Source organism: Leucopleurus acutus (genome assembly GCF_964270905.1).
Source record: "Leucopleurus acutus genome assembly, chromosome: 1".
In the NCBI taxonomy this organism is placed as follows: domain Eukaryota; kingdom Metazoa; phylum Chordata; class Mammalia; order Artiodactyla; family Delphinidae; genus Leucopleurus; species Leucopleurus acutus.
In genome coordinates this window covers 146,074,820-146,098,197 of record NC_139142.1, presented here as the reverse complement: position 1 = coordinate 146,098,197, position 23,378 = coordinate 146,074,820, and the positions used below count along the sequence as shown (strand labels likewise).

The following is a 23,378-nucleotide window of genomic DNA, read 5'->3' as shown; positions in this document are numbered from 1 at the left end:
ACACTGTTTTCCTCCTGGGCTGGGTGACTGAGAACAGGTGAGGTTCTCAGTACAGTGTGCTCTGCAGCTGATGTGGCCAGTGTCACGTGCTGTGACTTCCGCCTGTGCCAGCCTCACACCCCCTGCAACATTAAAGGAAGTGCGCTCTGGATCATCGAAGGTCTGGCCACCCCTTTTATCGCCATGAAGCCTGGGGTCAGAGAAAGAAAGGGGCGCCGTCTGTGGCCACCATGCCCCCACTACTTCAGTCTGCATTGGCAAGCTCAGCTCCGGGCCGGTTCCTGCCCGACTTGGCCACCCATGTTGGCTCCCTCCTCCTTATGGAATAAAGGCCATAGCCTTCTGCCTGGGACTTGAGGGCTCTAAGACCCAGCCAAGCTTCTATTTAGCCTTGTCTGCCCAGGGAGACAAACCACTAAAGACCAGGGTTCAGGAGGGACTGTTGCTGGACAGCGGGGCCTGGCTTCTGGGCTCGGGGTGGGCAAGGTCAGGTTCCCAGGCCATGAGATCCTCCACTCAGGGGCTCAGCCTGAAGGAGGCCCAGGAGCTTGGCTGGAGCCACCAATGGTTAGCTGGGTTTATCTGCCTCATTTTTTCTGAGTGTTCCATGTGGGCAGGTACTGAGCCCTCCAGGCTCCCCCGTGACATCCCCTGTGTGCCAGGGGTCAAGGATTTGGCCCCAAAGCGGGGCCCCTTCTTGCTTCCCTGTCCAGGCTCACAGGACGCACACATTTACGTTGTGAGCCCCACCCTGGAGGAGGGAGTGTCTGGCTCTCACAGTCACCTGCTCTGGACAGTATCGGGTTTTCCCAAGCTGGCAAGTCCAGCATTGGTCAGGACAGAGTCGGGGCACCTATGAGCCTAACAGTGCTAGATACCTGATAGGGAGACTCCAGGAGATGGCAGGGGCATGGGCGGGCATGCAGCCAGCCTCCGCGGAGGGCTGGACCGTGTGTTAGGGCTGGAACCTTCCGAACACCTGCTGCTTGTCCAGTGCTCCACACTCACTGCCTCATCTAAGCCTCAGCCCCGTTTCATAGTTGAAGGAACAAAGGTTCAGCGAGGCCAAGGGGCTTGCTCAAGGTCACACAGCTAGTGAGTGGCAGAGCTGGGACCGGAGGTCAGATGTATCTGCTTCCAGAGTCCCACTCTGTCCTCTCTGCCCCTCAGCCTGCCCCAGAGAGGGACAGCTGGGTAGCTGTGGTGGCCAGAGTGTGCTGGAAGGATGGGGGAACAGGGTGGTGTGGATGGGGAGAACTTACCCTCTTTTCCCTCTGGAGTGGTTCTGTAACGCTGATGTGATGAGTGCCAGCTCTGTACCAAGGATGAGGTGATGGATGCATAAGAACAGGATCCCATGCTGGGGAAGCTGTACCTCATTGTAGCATTTCTCAAAGAATATTCCAGGGAGTACTTGTTCCAAGGGATGCTACAGGTGTTCTGTGAAGAAAGATTGTGCTGTTGAAAAAGTTTGGCAATGCAGGGTTAAAAAAAAGGAACACAGACTTTACTGCAGGACTTCTCAGAGCCTCCAAAGCTATAGGCATTGAGAATCCCTCAGAGAGGAGGCAGGCAGCGCTTTCCAAACTTAAGAAGTAAGAGCAGAAACTTTGATGCCGTCAGATCTGGGTTCTGATCCCCTATTCACCCTCTCTTTGAGCCTCGTTACTCCATCTGTAAGGTGGGGATGGTTATGCCTGCCTGAGAAGTAAGAAGGTTAAGTGAGATAAGGCACGTGGCGCTCCCAGCATGACTGTGTGTGCTAGGCTCGGTCAGTGTTACTGCTGCTTTTGTGGCTGCTTTAGCGTCTGCCCTTTGGCCCCACAGCCACCTTCAGGACAGCTCACTCCTCTTCACCAGGGCCTCCTGCAGGTTCCAATCTGTCAGTGTCCTCTCTGTGCCAGACCCAGGTCTGAGCCCGGGAGCTCAGGTGGGTCTCTTCCAAGCATAGCAAGAGAGGTCCCCCCCACCCAGCTTTGCGCCCTCAATTCGATTCATGTCCTCGGAGGTCACAGGCCCTTTTTTAGTGGCTCATGTCATACTGTCAGCTCATTGGGAGCTTGTGGTCACCTGTAACCCCCAGATCTTACTCTCATGAATACTGCCCACCTTGGCTTGCTCTCCAGGCCTGCACCAGAGCAGGACTTGTCTTCCCTAGGTATTGTTTATCCAGACAACCACACTGACCTCAGGCCATAAACAGACACTCATTGGTTGATCTGGTCAACAAGTAATGACTCTGCCACCCTCCAGTCCCTCCCAGCATCTGTTTCACCTCCATACTTCTTGGGGGACAGTGAGAGGTGTTATATATGCTGGGGGTGGGGCTTTGTGGTGACAGGAAGCTATCCCAGCGCTAACTCAGGATATGGGCTGGGCTAGTTGTTGGGACAGGTCTTAGCAGACCCTCAGGGGCTCCTCTGGGCTCCACCTGCATGTCGACTAGGAGAGACTTGTTCTTTTAATCTGACTCTCTCCGGGGTACTCTTCATTTTTCGCTGTTTTTTTTTTTTAAATGAAATAACGCGTTGGAAAAACTTAGCAAGTGCTCAAGATTCATTCATTCCACAACTGTTTCTTGAGTCCATCATGTGCCAGGTACTGGACAGATCACTGGGGCTGTAAGAGGGAGTCCACACAGACTTGCCCTCATGGAGCTTATGGTCTGGAATGGGAGAGAGACGTTAATGAAGCCGTCACCCTGATGAATATGAAGGTGTGATGGAGGGGGTACTAGGAAGGACAAGTTCACGGTGGTTTGGGAGTGTCGGGTAGAATAAAGCTCCCCAAAAGACATGATGGAGGGGTGAGAGCTCAGAGAGGGTGAGAGATAACTTGGGAAGGTGTTCCAGGCTGAGGGCACAGCATCTGCAAAGGCCCTGTGGTAGGAAGGATCATGGGATTCTGAGAGAAAGCCAGCGTGGTTGGAGCCAGAAGTGAGGGGGTTTGAGGAGGGGAGTGAGGCCATAGAGGTGGGCAGGGGCCAGACCACACAGGCCTGTATGCCGCACAGGCCTGCATTCCTTATGTGTGGGTAGTGAAGACCCACTCATTGCTTTAAGCAAGGGCATAGGGTGATTGGGTTTGCATTTCAGAGACAGATGACTGGGGTGCAAGGCTGCAGGTGGGCTAGAGGACAGAATTTAGGAGGCAGAACTGGCTGATGTGGTGGAAGAAGGCGGTGCAGAGGGGCTCCCAGCTCCAGCACGTGCATGGAGGGCACAGAGACACGTTGCATCACTGTCTTCACCGTTCCTGACCTTGGGCTCTGACAGTGTAATTCATCCCCATTATCAGGGGCTTTTTGCCCTCCTAACAGTGTGTGTTTTGTCCATTCCTATTTGAATATTATTTTTCTTGATGGAATTGCTAGAAGCCAACTCACAACTGGTGTGTCCTGACATCTCTGCCTGCTGGGACCTTGACAACTGTCCCCAGTTGTGGGCTGGCCCCTTTCTTGTTCTGAGGGAGCTTTAAAAGAGCAGATAGCTTTAACCCCCATTTCCCAGCACCTTGGCACACTGTCCGTCTTTGGGGATGGCCTTCTGTCTTGGGGCTGAGTGTGGAGCCGCCCTTGTAGCTATGGGGGCCTCTGAGAGGCACACACACCTGCCCTCGTGGCCCCATGGCTTTCAGCCCCAGGGAAGATGGGCCTCTGCCTGCCTCCACCCCTCCCCCAGGCCGTGCCCAGGTCATGCCTCATGGGAGGGCTCACTCCTGGGATGCTGGTCCTGGCGTCCTCAGGGCAGGAGGGGGCTGCAGGGCTGTCCCAGCCAGGGCAGGTTAGGGCCCTGAGATGGGCCAACAAGCCAGCGTTTGGAGGTGTGAGCTGGGGAATAGGATCCCAAACTGGTGCTCAGGAATGGCCAGGTGCTGGGAGGCCCTCTCGTCCTCCCCAGGTTCTGCTGTTGCTGGTTGGGGAAGTGTGTGTACAGGTGTGGGCACGTTCATGTATGGGATGCATGCACTGGTGAGCTCCCCATTGTGTGAACTTGGGTGTGCACCCCTTGAGGTGGGCAGGGGCTGCCCATATCCTGTATCCAAGGTGACAGCCTGACCCTTATCTCTTGGGCAGGTGGCCGGCCTGTTTCATGACCCCAGCATCGGGAACCCCATCCACATCACCGTTGTGCGCTTGGTCCTGCTGGAAGATGAGGAGGTGAGAAGTCACGTGGCCCCACACTGCCCCCTGGGATGGGCATCGTCTGCCAGGGCCCTCCTTCCACTTGCCTGAGCTGCCTCATGTGGAAGGGCACAGCGAGGTCCTCCTTGGCCCAAGCAGTGTCATCTGTCACCCCCAGTCCCTGGCTGATCCTCTCTTAGGTGCCTGTAGGCGGGGTTGTCAGACTGGAGGCTGGACTGGGGGCCTGCCTGCTTGTCTTCCCACTGCCACCTCTGGGCCTCTGTGTCCCGCCTTCATGTGAAGGAGAATTTGGCCTGACCCTTCAGAGCTCAGGGACAGGCTTGAGTGGCCACGCTCTCTGCCCCCAGGAGGACCTAAAGATCACTCACCACGCAGACAACACCCTGAGGAGCTTCTGCAAGTGGCAGAAAAATATCAACATGAAAAGGGACGCCCACCCGCTGCACCACGACACCGCCATCCTGCTCACCAGGTACCGCCACTGTGAGGGGCTGGGCCGTGGGTGTGGCCGGTACAGCTTGCGTGGGCGGGAGGTGCTACCTGACCCTCAGGGTGGGCAGACACAGCCCTGCTCTCAGGGAGCCTCATTTTGAGGAGGGTTTTCACACCTTTGACCCAAGACTGGATTCCAGCAGTACTGGGGGAGATCTTTTTATTTTGGAATAAATGTGCATTCCATGCAGTTGTCAGAAATAATACAGGGAAGTATTATGAAGTACCGTCTATACTTCATCCAGTTCCCCACAGTGGTAACATCTGGCATAACTGTAGTTATATCCCAACCAGGAAATTGACAGTGATATGATCCACAGACTTATACAGGTTTCATTAGTTTTACATGCACTTACTTGTTTGGGTGTGTGTGTGTGTGTGTGTGTGTGTGTGTGTGTGTGTGTGTGTGTGTGTGTGTGTGTGTGTGTGTGTGTGTGTGTGTATTAAGTCCTATGCAATTTTATCACATGTGTAAATTTCTGGGTGTGTGTGTGTGTGTGTGTGTGTGTGTGTGTGTGTGTGTGTATTAAGTCCTATGCAATTTTATCACATGTGTAAATTTCTGTATCCACTGCCACAGTCTAGATATAGAATGGTTCTATTAAAAGGATCTCTTGTGCAACTCCTTTATAACCAGAAATTCTTACACACCACGCCCCTTCAACATGACCCCAACCTCTGACAACTCTTTATCTGTTCAGAGGCAGTGTTTGGGGTTTTTTTTTTTTACATCTTTATTGGGGTATAATTGCTTTACAATGGTGTGTTAGTTTCTGCTTTATAACAAAGTGAATCATTATACATATACATATGTTCCCATATCTCTTCCCTCTTGCGTCTCCCTCCCTCCCACCCTCCCTATCCCACCCCTCCAGGCGGTCACAAAGCACCGAGCTGATCTTGTGCTATGCGGCTGCTTCCCACTAGCTATCTACCTTACGTTTGTTAGTGTATATGTCCATGCCTCTCTCTCGCTTTGTCACAGCTCACCCTTCCCCCTCCCTATATCCTCAAGTCCGTTCTCCAGTAGGTCTGTGTCTTTATTCCTGTCTTACCCCTAGGTTCTTCATGACATTTTTTTTCCTTAAATTCCATATATATGTGTTAGCATACGGTATTTGTCTTTCTCTTTCTGACTTACTTCACTCTGTATGACAGACTCTAGGTCTATCCACCTCATTACAAATAGCTCAATTTCATTTCTTTTTATGGCTGAGTAATATTCCATTGTATATATGTGCCACATCTTCTTTATCCATTCATCCTATGATGGACACTTAGGTTGTTTCCATCTCCAGGCTATTGTAAATAGAGCTGCAATGAACATTTTGGTACATGACTCTTTTAGAATTTTGGTTTTCTCAGGGTATATGCCCAGTAGTGGGATTGCTGGGTCATATGGTAGTTCTATTTGTAGTTTTTTAAGGAACCTCCATACTGTTCTCCACAGTGGCTGAACCAATTCACATTCCCACCAGCAGTGCAAGAGTGTTCCCTTTTCTCCACACCCTCTCCAGCATTTATTGTTTCTAGATTTTTTGATGATGGCCATTCTGACTGGTGTGAGATGATATCTCATTGTAGTTTTGATTTGCATTTCTCTAATGATTAATGATGTTGAGCATTCTTTCACGTGTTTGTTGGCAGTCTGTATATCTTCTTTGGAGAAACGTCTATTTAGGTCTTCTGCTCATTTTTGGATTGGGTTGTTTGGTTTTTTGTTATTGAGCTGCATGAGCTGCTTATAAATTTTGGAGATTAATCCTTTGTCAGTTGCTTCATTGCAAATATTTTCTCCCATTCTGAGGGTTGTCTTTTGGTCTTGTTTATGGTTTCCTTTGCTGTGCAAAAGCTTTTAAGTTTCCTTAGGTCCCATTTGTTTATTTTTGTTTTTATTTCCATTTCTCTAGGAGGTGGGTCAAAAAGGATCTTGCTGTGATTTATGTCATAGAGTGTTCTGCCTATGTTTTCCTCTAAGAGTTTGATAGTTTCTGGCCTTACATTTAGGTCTTTAATCCATTTTGAGCTTATTTTTGTGTATGGTGTTAGGGAGTGATCTAATCTCATACTTTTACATGTACCTGTCCAGTTTTCCCAGCACCACTTAATTGAAGAGGCTGTCCTTTCTCCACTGTACATTCCTGCCTCCTTTATCAAAGATAAGGTGACCCCATGTGCATGGGTTTATCTCTGGGCTTTCTATCCTGTTCCATTGATCTATATTTCTGTTTTTGTGCCAGTATAATACTGTCTTGATTACTGTAGCTTTGTAGTATAGTCTGAAGTCAGGGAGCCTGATTCCTCCAGCTCCGTTTTTTGTTCTCAAGATTGCTTTGGCTATTTGGGGTCTTTTGTGTTTCCATACAAATTGTGAAATTTTTTGTTCTAGTTCTGTGAAAAATGCCAGTGGTAGTTTGATAGGGATTGCATTGAATCTATAGATTGCTTTGGGTAGTAGAGTCATTTTCACAATGTTGATTCTTCCAATCCAAGAATATGGTATATCTCTCCATCTATTTGTATCATCTTTAATGTCTTTCATCAGTGTCTTATAATTTTCTGCATACAGGTCTTTTGTCTCCTTAGGTAGGTTTATTCCTAGATATTTTATTCTTTTTGTTGCAATGGTAAATGGGAGTGTTTTCTTGATTTCACTTTCAGAGTTTTCATCATTAGTGTATAGGAATGCCAGAGATTTCTGTGCATTAATTTTGTATCCTGTTACTTTACCAAATGCATTGATTGGCTCTAGTAGTTTTCTGGTCACATCTGTAGGATTCTCTATGTATAGTATCATGTCATCTGCAAACAGTGACAGCTTTACTTCTTCTTTTCTGATTTGGATTCCTTTTATTTCCTTTTCTTCTCTGATTGCTGTGGCTGAAACTTCCAAAACTATGTTGAATAAGAGTGGTGAGAGTGGGCAACCTTGTCTTGTTCCTGATCTTAGTGGAATTGCTTTCAGTTTTTCACCATTGAGGATGATGTTGGCTGTGGGCTTGTCATATATGGCCTTTATTATGTTAAGGAAAGTTCCCTCTATGAGAGGCAGTGTTTTTGAACTTGAGGTGGAGTTATTTCCCTTTGCTGAGCTCCGGCAGCTTCTGTCAGCACCCTCGCTGGGGTAGTAACCCAAATTGTGCATGGGTCTACTCCCCAGGCCCAGATAGGTGTCCTGGGTGAACGAGGGCACCTGCTTCCCAAATGGCTCCTGCGCTGGTCTTGGAGTGGTGACAGGGACATCCTTTTCACTCCCAACCTCCCTCAGTGTCAGCAGGGGCCCCTGCCTAGCCCCGTCAGCTTGGGTGGGCCTGGCTTCTGGCCAAGTCAGCCTGAGGACCCCTTCTCTCTGCATGTGCAGGAAGGACCTGTGTGCCGCCATGAACCAGCCCTGCGAGACCCTGGGCCTGTCCCACGTGGCGGGCATGTGCCAGCCTCACCGCAGCTGCAGCATCAATGAGGACACGGGCCTGCCCCTGGCCTTCACCGTGGCCCACGAGCTCGGGCACAGGTACCCTGCCAACCCTACTGCCACACTAAGAACCCGACCTCACCTCCCAACCTGTGGGCACCAGACAGCCAAGCCGATGGCCCACACAGTCCCAGGGAAGGAAGCCCTGCCTTGAGGAATGAGCCCAGCCTGACCACATTGCTATCCCTGGCACTGTCCCCACCCCACAAACACGCCGCTTCCCTGTTAGGAGAGGGGTGAGTCTTATTTGAAGTGGGGTTGAGATGGGACAGAAAGTCACCATAGGCCTTTGTCCCTCCCTGTTGCCCTCAGTGCTTTGCATTTCTTACTCTTAGTCCCTGCCAACCCCCTGTTCCTAATCGCTCTGTGACCCTAGGCAAGTTCCCTGCCCTCTCTGGGCCTCTGTCTGTTCCCTGTTGATTGAGGGGGTTGGATTCAGTGATGTCCAAGGCTCCCTCTATTGGACACCTCCACATGAAGCTATTATGCCTAGGCATGGCCCGTACCCTTGTCCCTCTGTGCCCAGACAGTTTAGCTGTGAATATGGCAGTCTTAGATGTCTGGGAGCCAATGAGGGCAGGCTCACAGAGAGCTCTGTTGGTCCGAGGTGTTGGGTCATCCCTGAGGGCTGAGAGAGATAGTGTTTCTCACAGTGCTTAGTATGGTGCCTGGCACATAGTAAGTGCTCAGCAAAGGTAATTTTTCTCATGTCTTTCCCAAGGATGGTCTTGAGACTTTTCCTGTGGTGCAGGAGCTCAGACTCCCTAACTCCACTGCACAGCCTTGGGACAGGACTTGAGGGGTGGCAGGAACTCTGTCAGACTGTTCTTGGCACCAGTGAGGTTGCAGGGGCCACAGTGGGCCCCACGCATGACACCTGGCTTGCCGTTGTTGGCCAGCTCATTGCAGGAGCCGGGCTGCCCCGTGTCCCTGGTGCTTAGTTCAGGCTCAGGCTGGTGCACCTGGCAGAGGGCCCTGTGGGACACTAGTTAGCACACCCACGTTTTACCTTAAGGAAACTGAGTCTCAGAGATGGGATATGACTTTCCCCAGGCCACACAGTGGTTTGGTGGCAGAGCCAGGCCTGGGAGCCAGGACCCAGCACCTTGCAGACCTCTGAGGGAGGGGCGGCCTGGTGGCTTCCCACCAGCTCACTCGCCCCTGGGGCCTGTGCTCTCACACAGTTTTGGCATTCAGCATGACGGAAGCGGCAATGACTGTGAACCCGTTGGGAAACGGCCTTTCATCATGTCTCCACAGCTCCTGTACGACGCTGCGCCTCTCACCTGGTCCCGCTGCAGCCGCGAGTATATCACCAGGTTCCTTGAGTAAGTCCCTCCCCGAGCTCTGGGCCTTGTCTGAGCCCCTGAGGTCAGGGTGTGACCGGGGAGATGCAGACAGCACCTTGGAGGATAAGCAGGAGTTCACACATGTATAGAAGGGAGAAGAGTGGTATTCCTGGTAGAAGAGGCATGGGCAAAGGCACGAGGATATGAGCAGTGTGGGATAATTTTCAGGGAACGGCAGGATATTAAGTGATGCTACAGGAGCCAAACCAGAATAGGAAAGGAAGCTGGAGGAGGTACAGGGCTGGCCATGTGACCGGAAGGGTCCAGTGAAAAGCAGGGAAGCAAGTGCCCTTAAAGGCAATGAAATATAAAGCTTTTCCTTTCTTTTGTGTCCTCTTGATTTGCTATGTTATACTTTTATTTGCTAGTTAATGTTCTAAGTAAAGACAAACTTAAAAATTTAAATGATTAGCACAAGTTCTTTTTTTTTTTAATTGAGGTGTAGTTGATGGTACCGTATTATATAAGTTTCAGGTGTACAACAGTGATTCACAATTTTTAAAGTTATATTCCATTTATAGTTATAAAATATTGGCTATATTTCCTGTGCTGTGCAATATATCCTTGTAGTTTATTTATTTTGTACATAGTAGTTTGTACTTCTTAATCCCCTGTCCCTATCTTGCCCCTCCTCCCTTCCCTCTTCCCACTGGTAACCACTAGTTTGTTCTCTGTATCTGAGTCTGATTCTTTTTTGTTGTATTCACTAGTTTGTTTTATTTTTTAGATTCCTCATATGAGTGATATCATACAGTATTTGTCTTTCTTTGTCTGACTTATTTCTCTAAGCATTATATTCTTCAAGTCCATCCATGTTGCTGCAAATGGCATTATTTCATTCTTTTTTATGGCTGAGTAGTATTCCATTGTGTATATATACCGCATCTTCTTTATCCATTCATCTGTTGATGGACACTTAGGTTGTTTCTGTATCTTGGCTGTTGTAAACAATGCTGCTGTGAACATTGGTTTGCATGTATCTTTTCAAATTAGTGTTTTCATTTTTTTCTCATATATACCCAGGAGTGGAATTTCTGGGTCACATGGTAGTTCTGCTTTTCTTTTTTTGAGCCATACTGTTTTCCACAGTGGCTGTACCAATTTACATTCCCACCAACAGTGTACAAGGGTTCTCTTTTCTCCATGTCTATACCAGCATTTGTTATTTGTGTTCTTTTTGATGATAGACATTCTGACAGGTGCGAGGTGATATCTCATAGTTTTGATTTGCATTTCTCTGATGATTAATGATGTTCAGCATCTTTTCAAGTGCCTGTTGGGCATCTGTATGTCTTCTTTGGAAAAATGTTCAGGTCTTTGGCCCATTTTTTAATCTGGTTATTTTTTTTTTTTGATGTTGAGTTGTATGAGCTGTTTAAATACTTTGGATATAAACTCCTTGTCAGTCGTATCTTGCAAATATTTTCTCCCATTCAGTAGGTTGTCTCTTCATTTTGTTGATAGTTTCCTTCACTGTGCAATAGCTTTTAAGTCTAATTAGGTCCCATTTGTTTATTTTTATTTCCTTTGCTTTAGGAGGTGGATCCAAAAAAATATTGCTACAATTTATGTCAAAGAGCGTTCTGCCTGTGTTTTCTTCTGGGATTTTTATGGTTTCCGGTATTATGTTTAGGTCCTTAAACCATTTTGACTTTATTTTTTATATATGGTTTGAGAAAAATGTTCTAATTTCATTTTTTATATGTAGCTGTCCAGTTTTCCCAGCACCACTTATTGAAGAGACTGTCTTTTCTCCATTGTATATTCTTGCCTCCTTTGTCGTAGATTAATTGACCATAAGTGTGTGGGTTTATTTCTAGGCTGCCTATTCTGTTCCATTGCTCTGTGTGTCTGTTTTTGTGCCAGTACCATACTGGTTTTTTTAATGTTATTAAAGTATAGTTGATTTAAAGTGTGTTCATTTCTGCTGCTGTACAGCAAAGTGATTCAGTTATATATATATATATATATATATATATATATATAAAAAATATTCTTTTTCATATTCTTTTCCCTTATGGTTTATCATAGGATATTGAATATAGTTCCCTGTGCTATACAATAGGACCTTGTTGTTTATCCATTTTCTATGTAATAATTTGCATCTGCTAATCCCAAACTCCCAATCTTTCCCTCCCCATGCCCCCTCCCCCTTAAAACCACAAATCTGTCCTCCATGTCTGTGAGTTTGTTTCTGTTTTGTAGATATGTTCATTTGTGTTGTATTTTAGATTCCCCATATAAGTGGTATCATATGGTATTTGTCTTTCTTTTCCTGACTTACTTTGCTTAGTATAATAATCTCTAGGTACATCCATGTTGCTACAAATGGCATTATTTCATTTATTTGTTTATTTTTGCTTTTATTTCTATTACCTTGGAGACTGACCTAAGAAAACATTGGTATAATTTATGTCAGAGAATGTTTTACCTATGTTCTCTTCTAGGAGTTTTATGGTGTCATGTCTTATATTTCAGTATTTAAGCCATTTTGAGTTTAGTTTTGTGTATGGGGAGAAGGTGTGTTCTAATTTCGTTGATTTGCATGTGGCTGTCCAACTTTTCCAACAACACTTGCTGAAGAGACTGTCTTTTCCCCATTGCCTTCTTTGTTGAAGATTAACAGAACTTAGGTGTGTGGGTTTATTTCTGGGCTCTCTGTTCTGTTCCACTGATCCATATGTCTGTTTTTGTGCCAGTACCATGCTGTTTTGATTATTGTAGCTTTGTAGTATTTTCTGGAGCCTGGGAGGGTTATGCTTCCAGCTTTGTTCCTTTTTTTTTTTTTTTTTAAGATTTTCTTTTTTTTTTTTTGATGTGGACCATTTTTAAAGTCTTCATTGAATTTGTTACAATATTGCTTCTGTTTTGTGTTCTGGTTTTTTGGCCGCGAGGCATGTGGGATCTTAACTCCCCACCCCACACCCCCTGCTTTGGAAGGCAAAGTCTTAGCCACTAGACCACCAGGGAAGTCCCTTCAGCTTTGTTCTTTTTCCTCAGGATTGCTTTGGCAATTTTGGGTCATTTATGGTTCCACATCAGTTTTGGGATTTTTTGTTCTAGTTCTGTGAAGAATGTTATGGGTAATTTGATAAGTATCACATTAAATCTGTAGATTGCTTTGGGTATTAGGCTGGCCATTTTAACAATATTCTTCCAATCCAAGAGCATGGACTGTCTTTCCATTTCTTTGAATCATCTTCAATTTCCTTTACTAATGTTTTGTAGTTTTCATCGTATAAGTCTTTCACCTCCTTGGTGAGGTTTATTCCTAAGTATTTTATTTTTTTGATGTGGTTTTAAAAGGAATTGTTTGTTTACATTCCCTTTTTGATATTTCATTGTTAGTGTAAAGAAATGCAACCAATTTCTGTATGTTAGTCTTGTATCCTTCTACCTTGCTGAATTCGTTTATCAGTTCTAGTAGTTTTTGTGTGGAGTCTTTTGGGTTTTCTATATATATCATGTCATCTGCAGATAATGACAGATTTACCTCTTCCCTCTGAATTTGAGTACCTTTTATTTATTTTTCTTGTCTGATTGCTGTGGTTAGGACTTCCAGTACTATATTGAATAGAAGTGGTGAGAGTAGATATCCTTGTCCTGTTCCAGATTTTAGTGGGAAGGCTTTCACCTTTTCACCATTGAGTATTATATTGGCTGTGGGTTTGTCATAAAAAGCTTTTATTATGTCAAGATATGTTCCTTCTATACCCACTTTTGCAAGGGTTTTTTTTTATCATGAATGGATGTTGAATTTTATCAAATGCTTTTTCTGCATCTATTGAGTTGATCATGTGGTTTTTGTCTTTTGTTGATGTGGTGTATCACATTGGTTGATTTGCATATGTTGAAACATCACTGTGACCCTGGGTTGAATCCACCTTGGTTCTGGTGTATGGCATTTTTTGTGTGTTGTTGGTTTTGGTTTGCTAATATTTTGTTGAGAATTTTTGCATCTATATTCATCAAAGATACTGGCCTGTAATTTTCTTTTTTGGTAGTGTGTTTGTCTGGTTTTGGTATCAGGATGATGGTGGCTCATAGAATGTCTTTGGGAGTTTTTCTTTCTCTTCAGTCTTTTGGAAGAGTTTGAGAAGGATCGGTATAAGTTCTTCTTTGTGTGTTTGGTAGAATTTGCCTATGAAACCATCTGGTCCTGGGCTTTTGTTTGTAGGGAGTTTTTTCTGTTTGTTTTTTGGGGTTTTTTTATTCCAGATTACAGATGCTATTTCACTTCTAGTGATTGGTCTGTTCAAGTTATCTATTTCTTCTTGATTTAGTTTTGGTGAGCTGTATGTTTCTAGAAAGCTGTCCATTTCTTCTAGGTTGTCGAATATGTTAGCATATAATAGTTCATCATATTCGCTCATGGTTTTTTATATCTCTGCAGTATCAGTTGTGATTTCTCCTCTTTCATTTCTTATTCTGTTTATTTGGGTCTTCTCTCTTTTCTTCTTGGTGAGCCTGGCCAGAGGTTTGTCAATTTTGCTTACCCTTTCAAAGAACCAGATCTTGGTTTTATTGATTTTTTTCTATTGTTTTTTAAATCTGTTTTATTTATTTCCTCTCTAATCTTTATTATTTCCTTCCTTCTGTTGACTTTAGATTTGTTTGTTCTTCTTTTCCTAATTCTTTTAGATGGTTAAGTTGTTTATTTGAGATTTTTCTTGTTTCTTAAAGAAGACCTGTATCGCTGTGAACTTCCCTCTAAGGATTGCTTTGGCTGCATCCCATAGATTTTTGTATGGTTGTGTTCTCATTGTCATTTGCTTCAAGGTATTTTTTTATTTCTTCTTTGATTTCATTGTTGACCCATTGGTTTTTTTAGTAGCATGTTGTTTATTCTCCCAGTAATTGTGGTTTTAAAAAATTAATTAGTTTATTTATTTTTGGCTGTGTTGGGTCTTCATTGCTGCACTGGGCTTTGTCTTGTTGCGGTGAGCCGAGGTTACTCTTTGTTGCGCTACGCGGGCTTGTCATTGCAGTGGCTTCTCTTGTTGCGGAGCACAGGCTCTAGGCACGCGGGCTTCAGTAGTTGTGGCTCACAGGCTCTGGAGTGCAGGCTCAGTAGTTGTGGCACGTGGGCTTAGTTGCTCCGCAGCGTGTGGGATCTTCCTGAAGCAGGGCTCGAACCCGTGTCCCCTGCTTTGGCAGGTGTATTCTTAACCACTGTGCCACCAGGGAAGCCCTTTGTAATTGTTTTTTCTTGTTTCTTTTTCTGTGGTTGATTTCTAGTTTTATGCCGTTGTGGTAAGAAAAGATGCTTGAAATAATTTCTATACTCTTAAATTTTTTGAGGATGGTTTTGTGCCCTAGTATGTGGTCAGTCCTAGAGAATGTTCCATATGCACTTGAAAAGAATGTGTATTCTGCTTTTTTTGGATATAATGTCCTGAAAATATGAATTAAGTCTAACTCTTCTGTTGTATCATTTAAAATCTCTGTTGCCTTATCGATTTTCCATCTTGAAGATCTATCCATTCATGTGAGTGGGGTGTTAAGGTCTCCTACTATTCTTGTGTTCCCATCAATTTCTTCCTTTATGTCTGTTAGTATTTGTTTTATGTATTTGGGTACTCCTGTATTGGGTGCATATATGTTGGCAAGTGTAATATCACCTCCTTGTATTAATCCTTTTATCATTATATAGTGTCCTTCTTTATCTTTCTTTACAGCCTTTGTTTTTTTTTTAATATTTATTTTTTTACTGAAGTATAATTGATTTACAATGTGTTAGTTCAGATGTACAGCAAAGTGATTCAGATATATATATATACACACACACACCACATCTTCTTTATCCATTCATCTGTCGATGGACATTTAGGTTGCTTCTGTGTCTTGTTTATAGCCTTTGTTTTAAAGTCTGTTTTGTCTGGTATGAGTGTTGTGACCCCTACTTTCTTGACATTTCCTTTTGCATGAAGGAATATCTTTGTCCATCCCCTCACTTTCAATCTATGTGTGTCCTTTGCCCTAAAGTAGGTCTCTTGTAGGCAGCATATTGTAGGCTCTTGTTTTATAATCCAGTCTGCTGCTCTGTGTCTTTTGATTGGAGCATTTAGTCCATTGACATTTAAGGTAATTATTCACAGATATGTATTTATTGCCATTTTAAACCTTGTTTTTCCATTGATTTTATATTTCTTCTTTGTCCCTTTCTTTTGCTTTTTGTTTTTCCTTTTGTGGTTTGATGATTTTCTTTTGTATTATACTTCTTTTTGGTTCTCTTCTTTTTGGTTTTTGTGAATCTGTTGTATGTTTTTGATTTGTGGTCACCCTGTTCTTCAAGTATGTTATCCCCTTCCTATATCTACTTGTTTTAGACTGGTAGTCATGTAGGCTCAAACACATTCTAGGAAAAAAAACCCTACATTTTCTGACTCTCCTCACCCACATTTTATGATTTTGATGTCCTCTTTTACATCTTCATCCTTTTATTGTTAATTGTGGTTATCATCTCTTTCACAGAAATTTTTTGATTTCTTTTTAAATCTATGTACTGACTTATTTAAGTGATTTACTTTCCAATTGTGATTTTCTCTTTCTTAGAAGTCTTCTTTCTATTTAGAGAAGACCTTCAATATTTTCTTTATGATAGGTTTAGTATTGCTATATTCTTCTAGTTTTTGCTTGTGATAATTGAAAATTTTAAAAATGATAATTTTGCTGAGTAGGATATACTAGGTTGCAGATTTTTCCCTTTCAGGACTTCCAATATATCTTGCCACTCTCTTCTGGCCTGCAACGTTTCTGTAGAGAAATAAGCCAATACCTTATGGGGGTTCTTTTGTAATTAACTCTTTTTTTTTAACATCTTTATTGGAGTATAATTGCTTTACAATGGTGTGTTAGTTTCTTCTTTTTAACAAAGTGAATCAGCTATACATATATCCCCATATCTCTTCCCTCTTGCGTCTCCCTCCCTCCCACCCTCCCTATCCCACCCCTCTAGGTGGTCACAAAGCACTGAGCTGATCTCCCTGTGCTATGCGGCTGCTTCCCACTAGCTATCGTTTTTACGTTTGGTAGTGTATATATGTCCACGCCACTCTCTCACTTTGTCCCAGCTTACCCTTCCCCCTCCCCAACTCTTTTTCTCTTGATGCTTTTAGAATCCTCTCTTTAACTTTTAATTATAATATATCTTGGTGTGGGTCTGTTTGGGTTCATCTTGTTTGGAACCCTCTGTGCTTTTTGTACCTGGATATCTACTTCCTTCTTTAGGTTTGGGAAGTTTTCAGCCATAATTTCTTAATACATATTCAATCCCCTTTTCTCTTTCTTCTCCTTCTGGGAGCCATATTATACGTAGATTGGCATTATCCCATAGGTGTCTTATTTTCAGAACTCTGTGTCTGTTAGACTGAAGAGATCTGTTTCATTGTTCTTTCAGGGCAATTCTCTTGACCTTTTAATTGGGAGCAGTTCCTCTGCTTCTTTATTTTACTTATATTTCTCTTGCTCTGAGTTTAGGAGAAACAGTTATCTACTGTGGTCTTGAAGGGCTGTTTTTGTGTGGGAGTGGCCCTGTGTAGCCTCTGTGGGTTTAATAAGTTTTTGGTGCAAGGGCGGTTTTTAGTATGAATGCCCACCACCTTTTTCTTCAGTGTATGCTGGCCATTATCCCCTTGATAGTAGGTGTGACTAGAGCCTGCATTGGATGTTGAGCAAGGCCTTCCTTTTTGCTCTGTGCTTGTCACTGCCTTGTCTAACTGTTCCCTAGTTGTTGGAATAGAAGCCCCCAGATCCGTTTCTGAGCTGAGGTGTAAGGTAGGCAGGACTGGAGCATTCCCACTGGGAGAGGAGCCCCTGAGTATTCCTCCGCCAGAGCCATCCACTGGTGTGCATGCTCTGTTGTGTCACCTGTTGTGCGGGATCACAAAGTCCACTGTTGTTGGCACTGCCCTTGGCCCCGCCTCAAACATGGGAATGACATCAATAAACCCTGGTGTTTCTCAGGCGTTGTTTTCACAAGGCCACCAGTGCAGATCCACTGAAGTCAGGTCCCAGGACTGCAGTAGTCATGCACCTGGACTTGCTGTGGGAGTGAGGCAGCTCAGATCCTGGCCTGGCCCAACCCCTGCATGCAAGTGCCCACAAAGCCCACAGCTCCTAAGGCCAGACCCGTCCCAGCCGCAGGAGCACCCATGGTCTGCTTGGATGTCCCACAGGTGCTGAATTTACAAAGCTGGCAGCAGAGGTGTACATCTGCAGTTCACACAGCTGGGGAAAGATTTCAGCCCTGCTTCATAAGTCATGCGGTCACTGGGGCTCAGTTGTGATTTCAGCCCCACCTCTGCACATGGGCAACCCACTGGCACCTGCTCCTGGAGCCCGCCAAGGCAGTGGCTGGCATGGGAGCCCACCAAGGCCGTGGCTGGGGTGTGTGGGCCCACCCAGGCGGCAGCTGGGGCATGGAGAAAGAGGCTGCTATGGCGGCCCCACCCCTCCCTTTGCTCACCACTCAACAATGGTGCATCGCTTCTATGGCAGGCCCGGGCTTCTTCTGCAAACAGCCCTGGTTGCAGCCATACCACATTCCAGCCCCTTCAGGCTGTCTCCACACAGGCAACACCAGTCCTCTCTCCAGGTCTCCTCTAAACCCCAATTTTCAGCACTGAGACCCCTCCTGTACCAGCAGATTCTTGTCTCAGGCTGTAGCATGCAGAGTGGTGGCGTGGACTGTCTGTGCAGGTCTCTCTCTGTTCTGCCTGCCGCAAACCAGTTGTTTTGCTCTTCTCCAAGCCTCTGTAGCTCCCTTTCTGTCTCAGTTGATCTCCCAGTGAGGGGGCTTCCCAGGGTGCAGGAACCTTTCCTCTTTTACCTCTCTCTCCCAGGGGCGGAGGTCCCATCCTGCTTCCTTCCCCCCCCTTTCATCCTGCCCAGTTATGTGAAGGTGTTTCCTGTCCATTCAGGTGTTTGAGGTCTTCTGCTAGTGTTTAGTAGGTATTCTGTGAGAATTGTTCCATTTGTAGATGTGTTTTTGATGTATTTGGGGGAGGAGGTGAGTTTTACATCCTTCTACTCTGCCATCTTGATTCCTCTCCCAGTACCATACTATTTTGATTACTGTAGCTTTGTAGTATAGTCTGAAGTTAGGGAGCATGAAATATCCAGCTCTGTTCTTTCTCAAGATTATTTTGGCTATTCGAGGTCTTTGTGTTTCCATACAGATTCTAAAATTATTCTAGTTCTGTGAAAAATGCCATTGGTATTTTGGTAGGGATGCATTGAATCTGTAGATTGCCTTGGGTAGTATGGTCATTTTAACAATATTGATTCTTCCAATCCATGAACATGGTGTGTCTTTCCATCTGTTTATGTCATCTTCAATTTCTTTCATCAGTGTCTTACAGTTTTCTGGGTACAGGTCTTTTACCTCCTTAGGTAGGTTCATTCCTAGGTATTTTATTCTTTTCAATGCAATGGTCAATTGGATTGTTTCCTTAATTTTCTTTCTGATAATTCACTGTTAGTGTATAGAAATGCAGCAGATTTCTGTATGTTAATTTTGTATCTTGCGGGACTTCCCTGGTGGCGCAGTGGTTAAGAATCTGCCTGGCAATGCAGGGGACACAGGTTCTGAGCCCTGCTCCGGGAAGATCCCACATGCCATGGAGCAACTAAGCCTGTGCGCCACAACTAGTGAGTCTGCGCTCTAGAGCCCGTGTGCCACAACTACTGAAGCCCACGCACCTAGAACCTGCGCTCTGCAACAAGAGAAACTACTGCAGTGAGAAGCCCACGCACTGCAACAAAGAGTAGCCCCCGCTCGCCGCAACTAGAGAAAGCCTGTGCACAGCAACGAAGAACCAACGCAACCAAAAATAAATAAATAAATTCATTTAAAAAAAAATTTTGTATCTTGCCACTTTACCGAATTCGTTGATGAGTTCTAGTGGTTTTTTGGTGGCATCTTCAGGATTTTTCTATGTATAGTGTCATGTCATCTGAAAATAGTGACAGTTTTACTTATTCCTTTTCAATTTGGATTCCTTTTCTTGTCTGATTGCTGTGGCTAGGACTTCCAATACTATGTTGAATAAAAGTGGTGAGAATGGGCATCCTTGTCTTGTTCCTGATCCTGGAGGGAATGCATTCAGCTTTTCACCATTGAGTATGATGTTTTTTCACCATTGTGTATGATGTTAGCAGTGGGTTTGTCATATTTGGCCTTTATTATGTTGAGGTATGTTCCTTCTATTCCCACTTTCTGGGGGGTTTTTGTTATAAATAGTTGTTGAATTTTGCCAAAAGCTTTTTCTGCATCTATCGAGGTGATCATATGGTTTTTATTCTTCAGTTTGTTAATATGGTGTAGCACATTGATTGATTCACAGATATTGAATCATCCTTGCATCCCTGAGATAAATCCCACTACATCATGGTGTATTGTTGGATTCTGTTTGCGAATCTTTTGTTGAAGATTTTTGCATCTATGATCATCAGTGATATTGGTGTGTAATTTTCTTTTTTCGTGATACCTTTGTCTGGGTTTGGAATCTGGGTGATGCTTCATAGAATGAGTTCGGAAGTGTTCTTTCCTCTGAAATTTTTTGGAATAGTTTGAGAAGAATAGGTATTAACTCTTCTCTAGATATTTGGTGGAATTCACCTGTGAAGCCATCTGGTCCTGGACTTTTGTTTGTTGGAAGTTCCTTTGTTTGTTTCTGTTTTTTAATTACTTCAGTGTCATTACTGGTAATTGGTCTGTTCCTATTTTCAGTTTCTTTCTGGTTTAGTCTTGGGAGATTATATATTTCTAGGAATTTGTCTATTTCTTCTAGATTGTTCATTTTATTGGCATATAATTGTTCGTAGTAGTCTCTTATGATCCTTTGTATTTCCATGGTGTCAGTTGTAACTTGTTTTTCATTTCTGATTTTGGTCCTTTCTCTTTTTTTCTTGATGAGCCTGGCTAAAGGTTTATCAGTTTTGTTTATCTTTCCTTTTTTTTTCAGGCAAGGCTTTATGGGGCCCCTGCTGCAGCAGGGGGGAGCACGAACAAACAAAAGGTTCCCCTGCTTGCTCCCTCCCTGAGGGGGGCGTCGAGCTTGTTCCTTATATGGGGTGAGGGTCCAGCTCTTATTGATCTTTTTTATTGTTTTTTTTTCTATTTTTTTTTAGTCTTTATTTCTAAATGATTAGCGTAAATTTTACCATTCATCTTTATGCAGTGCCAATTTTTAAATGCAAATATAGGCACATTGAACTCATATGTGGAATCACCAAAATGATGCAATTCGTATTTCATAGCTCATATTTACCAGAATGGTGGACATACTGCACAAAACTAATTTGACTGGTTTTGTTTCACTTCATAACATGCACACATTCTCCCAATACTCTCTGCCTTGGCTTACTGATGAGTGAGGAAGAACTGACAGGAAATGGAACTATCTTTACATTTCCTTCTAGCCCATCATTTTCAGTGCAGTAGTCGGCTGATACAAGGAAGTAACACAAATAACAAAAGATTATAGAGTTCCCTGGTCATTTCTGTTTCTTAAAACATCATTGCCTTCTTTCTGCCTTTGAAGCAAGTTCTGGTTGTAGTGCAAAGTATGGCCTCTGGGGCTGTCCTAGACATAGCATGCTTATTTTCCATTTGCTTAGAGTCTCACTGAATTCCTCCACATCAAGGGCCCGCTGGGATGCTGTGCTCATGAGGTGGCAAGGAGCAGAGGACACAGACATCGCATATCTCCCCTGCTCACGCACATGCTTCTTGTTCCTTCAGAACTCGCTTAACAGAACACAAGTTCAAAAACATTAAGAGTTCGAGATGGCAGTAGCAGAGCTTTAAATCACCTGCTGCACTCTTCCCCACCCTCCATTCTTTGGGCAGCCACTTTCAACTTTCATCCTTTTTAGCTTTTTCTTACCTTATTTACTTTCATATTTCCAAAAAGCCTTCCTAGAGTGCTGTTTCTTGATTTTTCAATTTAGATATTATCAGATGACTTGTACAATGGAAGGTCGGGATTTAACCTCCTTGTGTCACTTCCTGCACACATTTGCCCCTGCCATCACATCCCAATATCGTGTTAGCATATCTTTTTTTTTTTGCGGTGTGCGGGCCTCTCTCACTGTTGTGGCCTCTCCCGTTGCGGAGCACAGGCTCTGGACGCGCAGGCTCAGCGGCCATGGCTCACAGGCCCAGCCTCTCCGCAGCATGTGGGATCTTCCTGGACCGGGGCACAAACCCGTATCCCCTGCATCGGCAGGCAGACTCTCAGCCACTGCGCCACCAGGGAAGCCCCTGTTAGCATATCTTGATTAAATCCATGTTCAGTGTTTTCATTATTAGGATTGTATCGATAATGCCGAACCAAGCATTGTAACAAAATGATGTTCTCTTTTTAAGAACCACTTTTTTATTTGCCTAGTTTTCTTTGCTTCTCTAAGTCTTCCGTATCCTCCAACAATTCTATAAAATGTCTCTTAATCCAGTTTTCCAGAAGGCAATCCCTGCCCCATCGTCTAACAGTTTCCTTCTTTCCTGGACATCCCCCAAAACTTCCCTTTGTCCTTCTGCTCCAGTCTAAGCTGGGTGCTTTCTGTTGCTCCCCTGAAGTTGTCATGCATGGTCTTTCTGTTTCCTGGATCTCTTGCTTACCTTTTGTAGAGGAGTTTACTTCTTTTTTTGGTGGAGCATATTCTCAAGTAGCCTTCTGAGAAGGGGCGTATGGAGGTGAATGGTTTGCTTGTCCTAAAATGTTTGCTTGTCTTTATTCTTCCCTTATACCTGACTGATCATTTGATAGCAACTTCTAAGTTAGAAGTCTTTCTCCCTCAGAATTTCAAAGGTGTCTTTCCTTTGTCTTCTAGCTTCCAACACTGCTGTTGACAAGTCTCATACCAGTCTAATTCCCAAACCTTTGTATGTGACCTTTTAAAAAGTCTGCAAACTTTTAGGATTTTCTCTGTCTCTCTCTTAATATAGAGAATATTCTGTCTGTGTCTCCCTCTCTCTTTTTTTTTCTCTTGGTGATTTGAACTTTTGCATTTATGTGCCTTGGTCTACTTTTATTCTGGGAGGACACTTGGTAGTCCCTTTTCATCTAAAAATTCATGTCCTTCAGTTCTTGGAAATGTTCTTATTATTTATTTGATAGTCGTCTTGCTTTTATTTTCTCCTTCTGGAACCCTTCGTATTCAGCTCTTCTCTCCCTTTCTTTTTTTTACTTTTTTTCATCTCTTTCTGTTTACTGGAAGACATCCTTATCTTTACCTTATAACCCTTCTATTACATTAAAAATTTTTTTCCTATTGTACTTCTACTTTCCTGAACTTTCTTATTCGCTAAATACTCCTTTTTATTATCCTCTTCTAGTTCCATGAGTAGAGTATCTTATCTTTCTGAGGTTATTATTTATGTGGATTTTTTTTTCTTTTGCTCCCTGTAATATCTTTCTTTCCTTCGAGTTATTTTTTTAAATCTTTCTGTCATGTTATAGGTTTTCTTAAGATGGCATGGCTGTACTCCCTCCGCGGAAGGAGGCACTGGGCTGGAGTTGGGAGGTCTGTGGACTGGGCCGCACTTTTCCACATCACCTCTGAGGGACTGGTGGGGATGGGGCTGTTTCTTTGGGAGATCTTTAAATGTCAGTATCTAGGGTCATTTTTCTGAGTGATTGTTGCCCCAGAGAGGCGTTCTCTAGTCTTTTCCTGGGAAGGTGTAAGTCTGGCTACAGCGTTCTGGCATCCAAATGGGGAAGGAGCTTGGCGGTTATCTCAGCCTTCCTCATGTAGACTTTTCTCTGTAGGTCCCTCTGCCTCAGGCCTTCCACTGTGCCTGGTGTTCCTGGACCAGATCTCCTGGATCACCCCGAGAGTGCCCCCGGCCCTCTGCCAGGCAGGGAGGTGGCCATCGCCTGGCTACATAGGGTTGGGAAGGGGATCTAGTGGGTCT

General features: G+C 44.3%; 1 protein-coding gene across 1 annotated transcript in view; it reads left to right on the top strand.

Annotated features, from left to right (window-relative positions):
• The window catches only part of ADAMTS7 (ADAM metallopeptidase with thrombospondin type 1 motif 7), a gene marked incomplete at both ends in the record, with an annotated part of 56,862 nt that overhangs the window by 12,407 nt on the left and 21,077 nt on the right, over positions 1–23,378 (top strand). The window contains 4 exons of the mRNA XM_082834567.1: positions 4,076–4,159; positions 4,492–4,616; positions 7,998–8,147; positions 9,293–9,436. Coding sequence (XP_082690693.1) covers positions 4,076–4,159; positions 4,492–4,616; positions 7,998–8,147; positions 9,293–9,436 — 503 coding nt within the window. The remainder of the gene's footprint in view (positions 1–4,075; positions 4,160–4,491; positions 4,617–7,997; positions 8,148–9,292; positions 9,437–23,378) is intronic.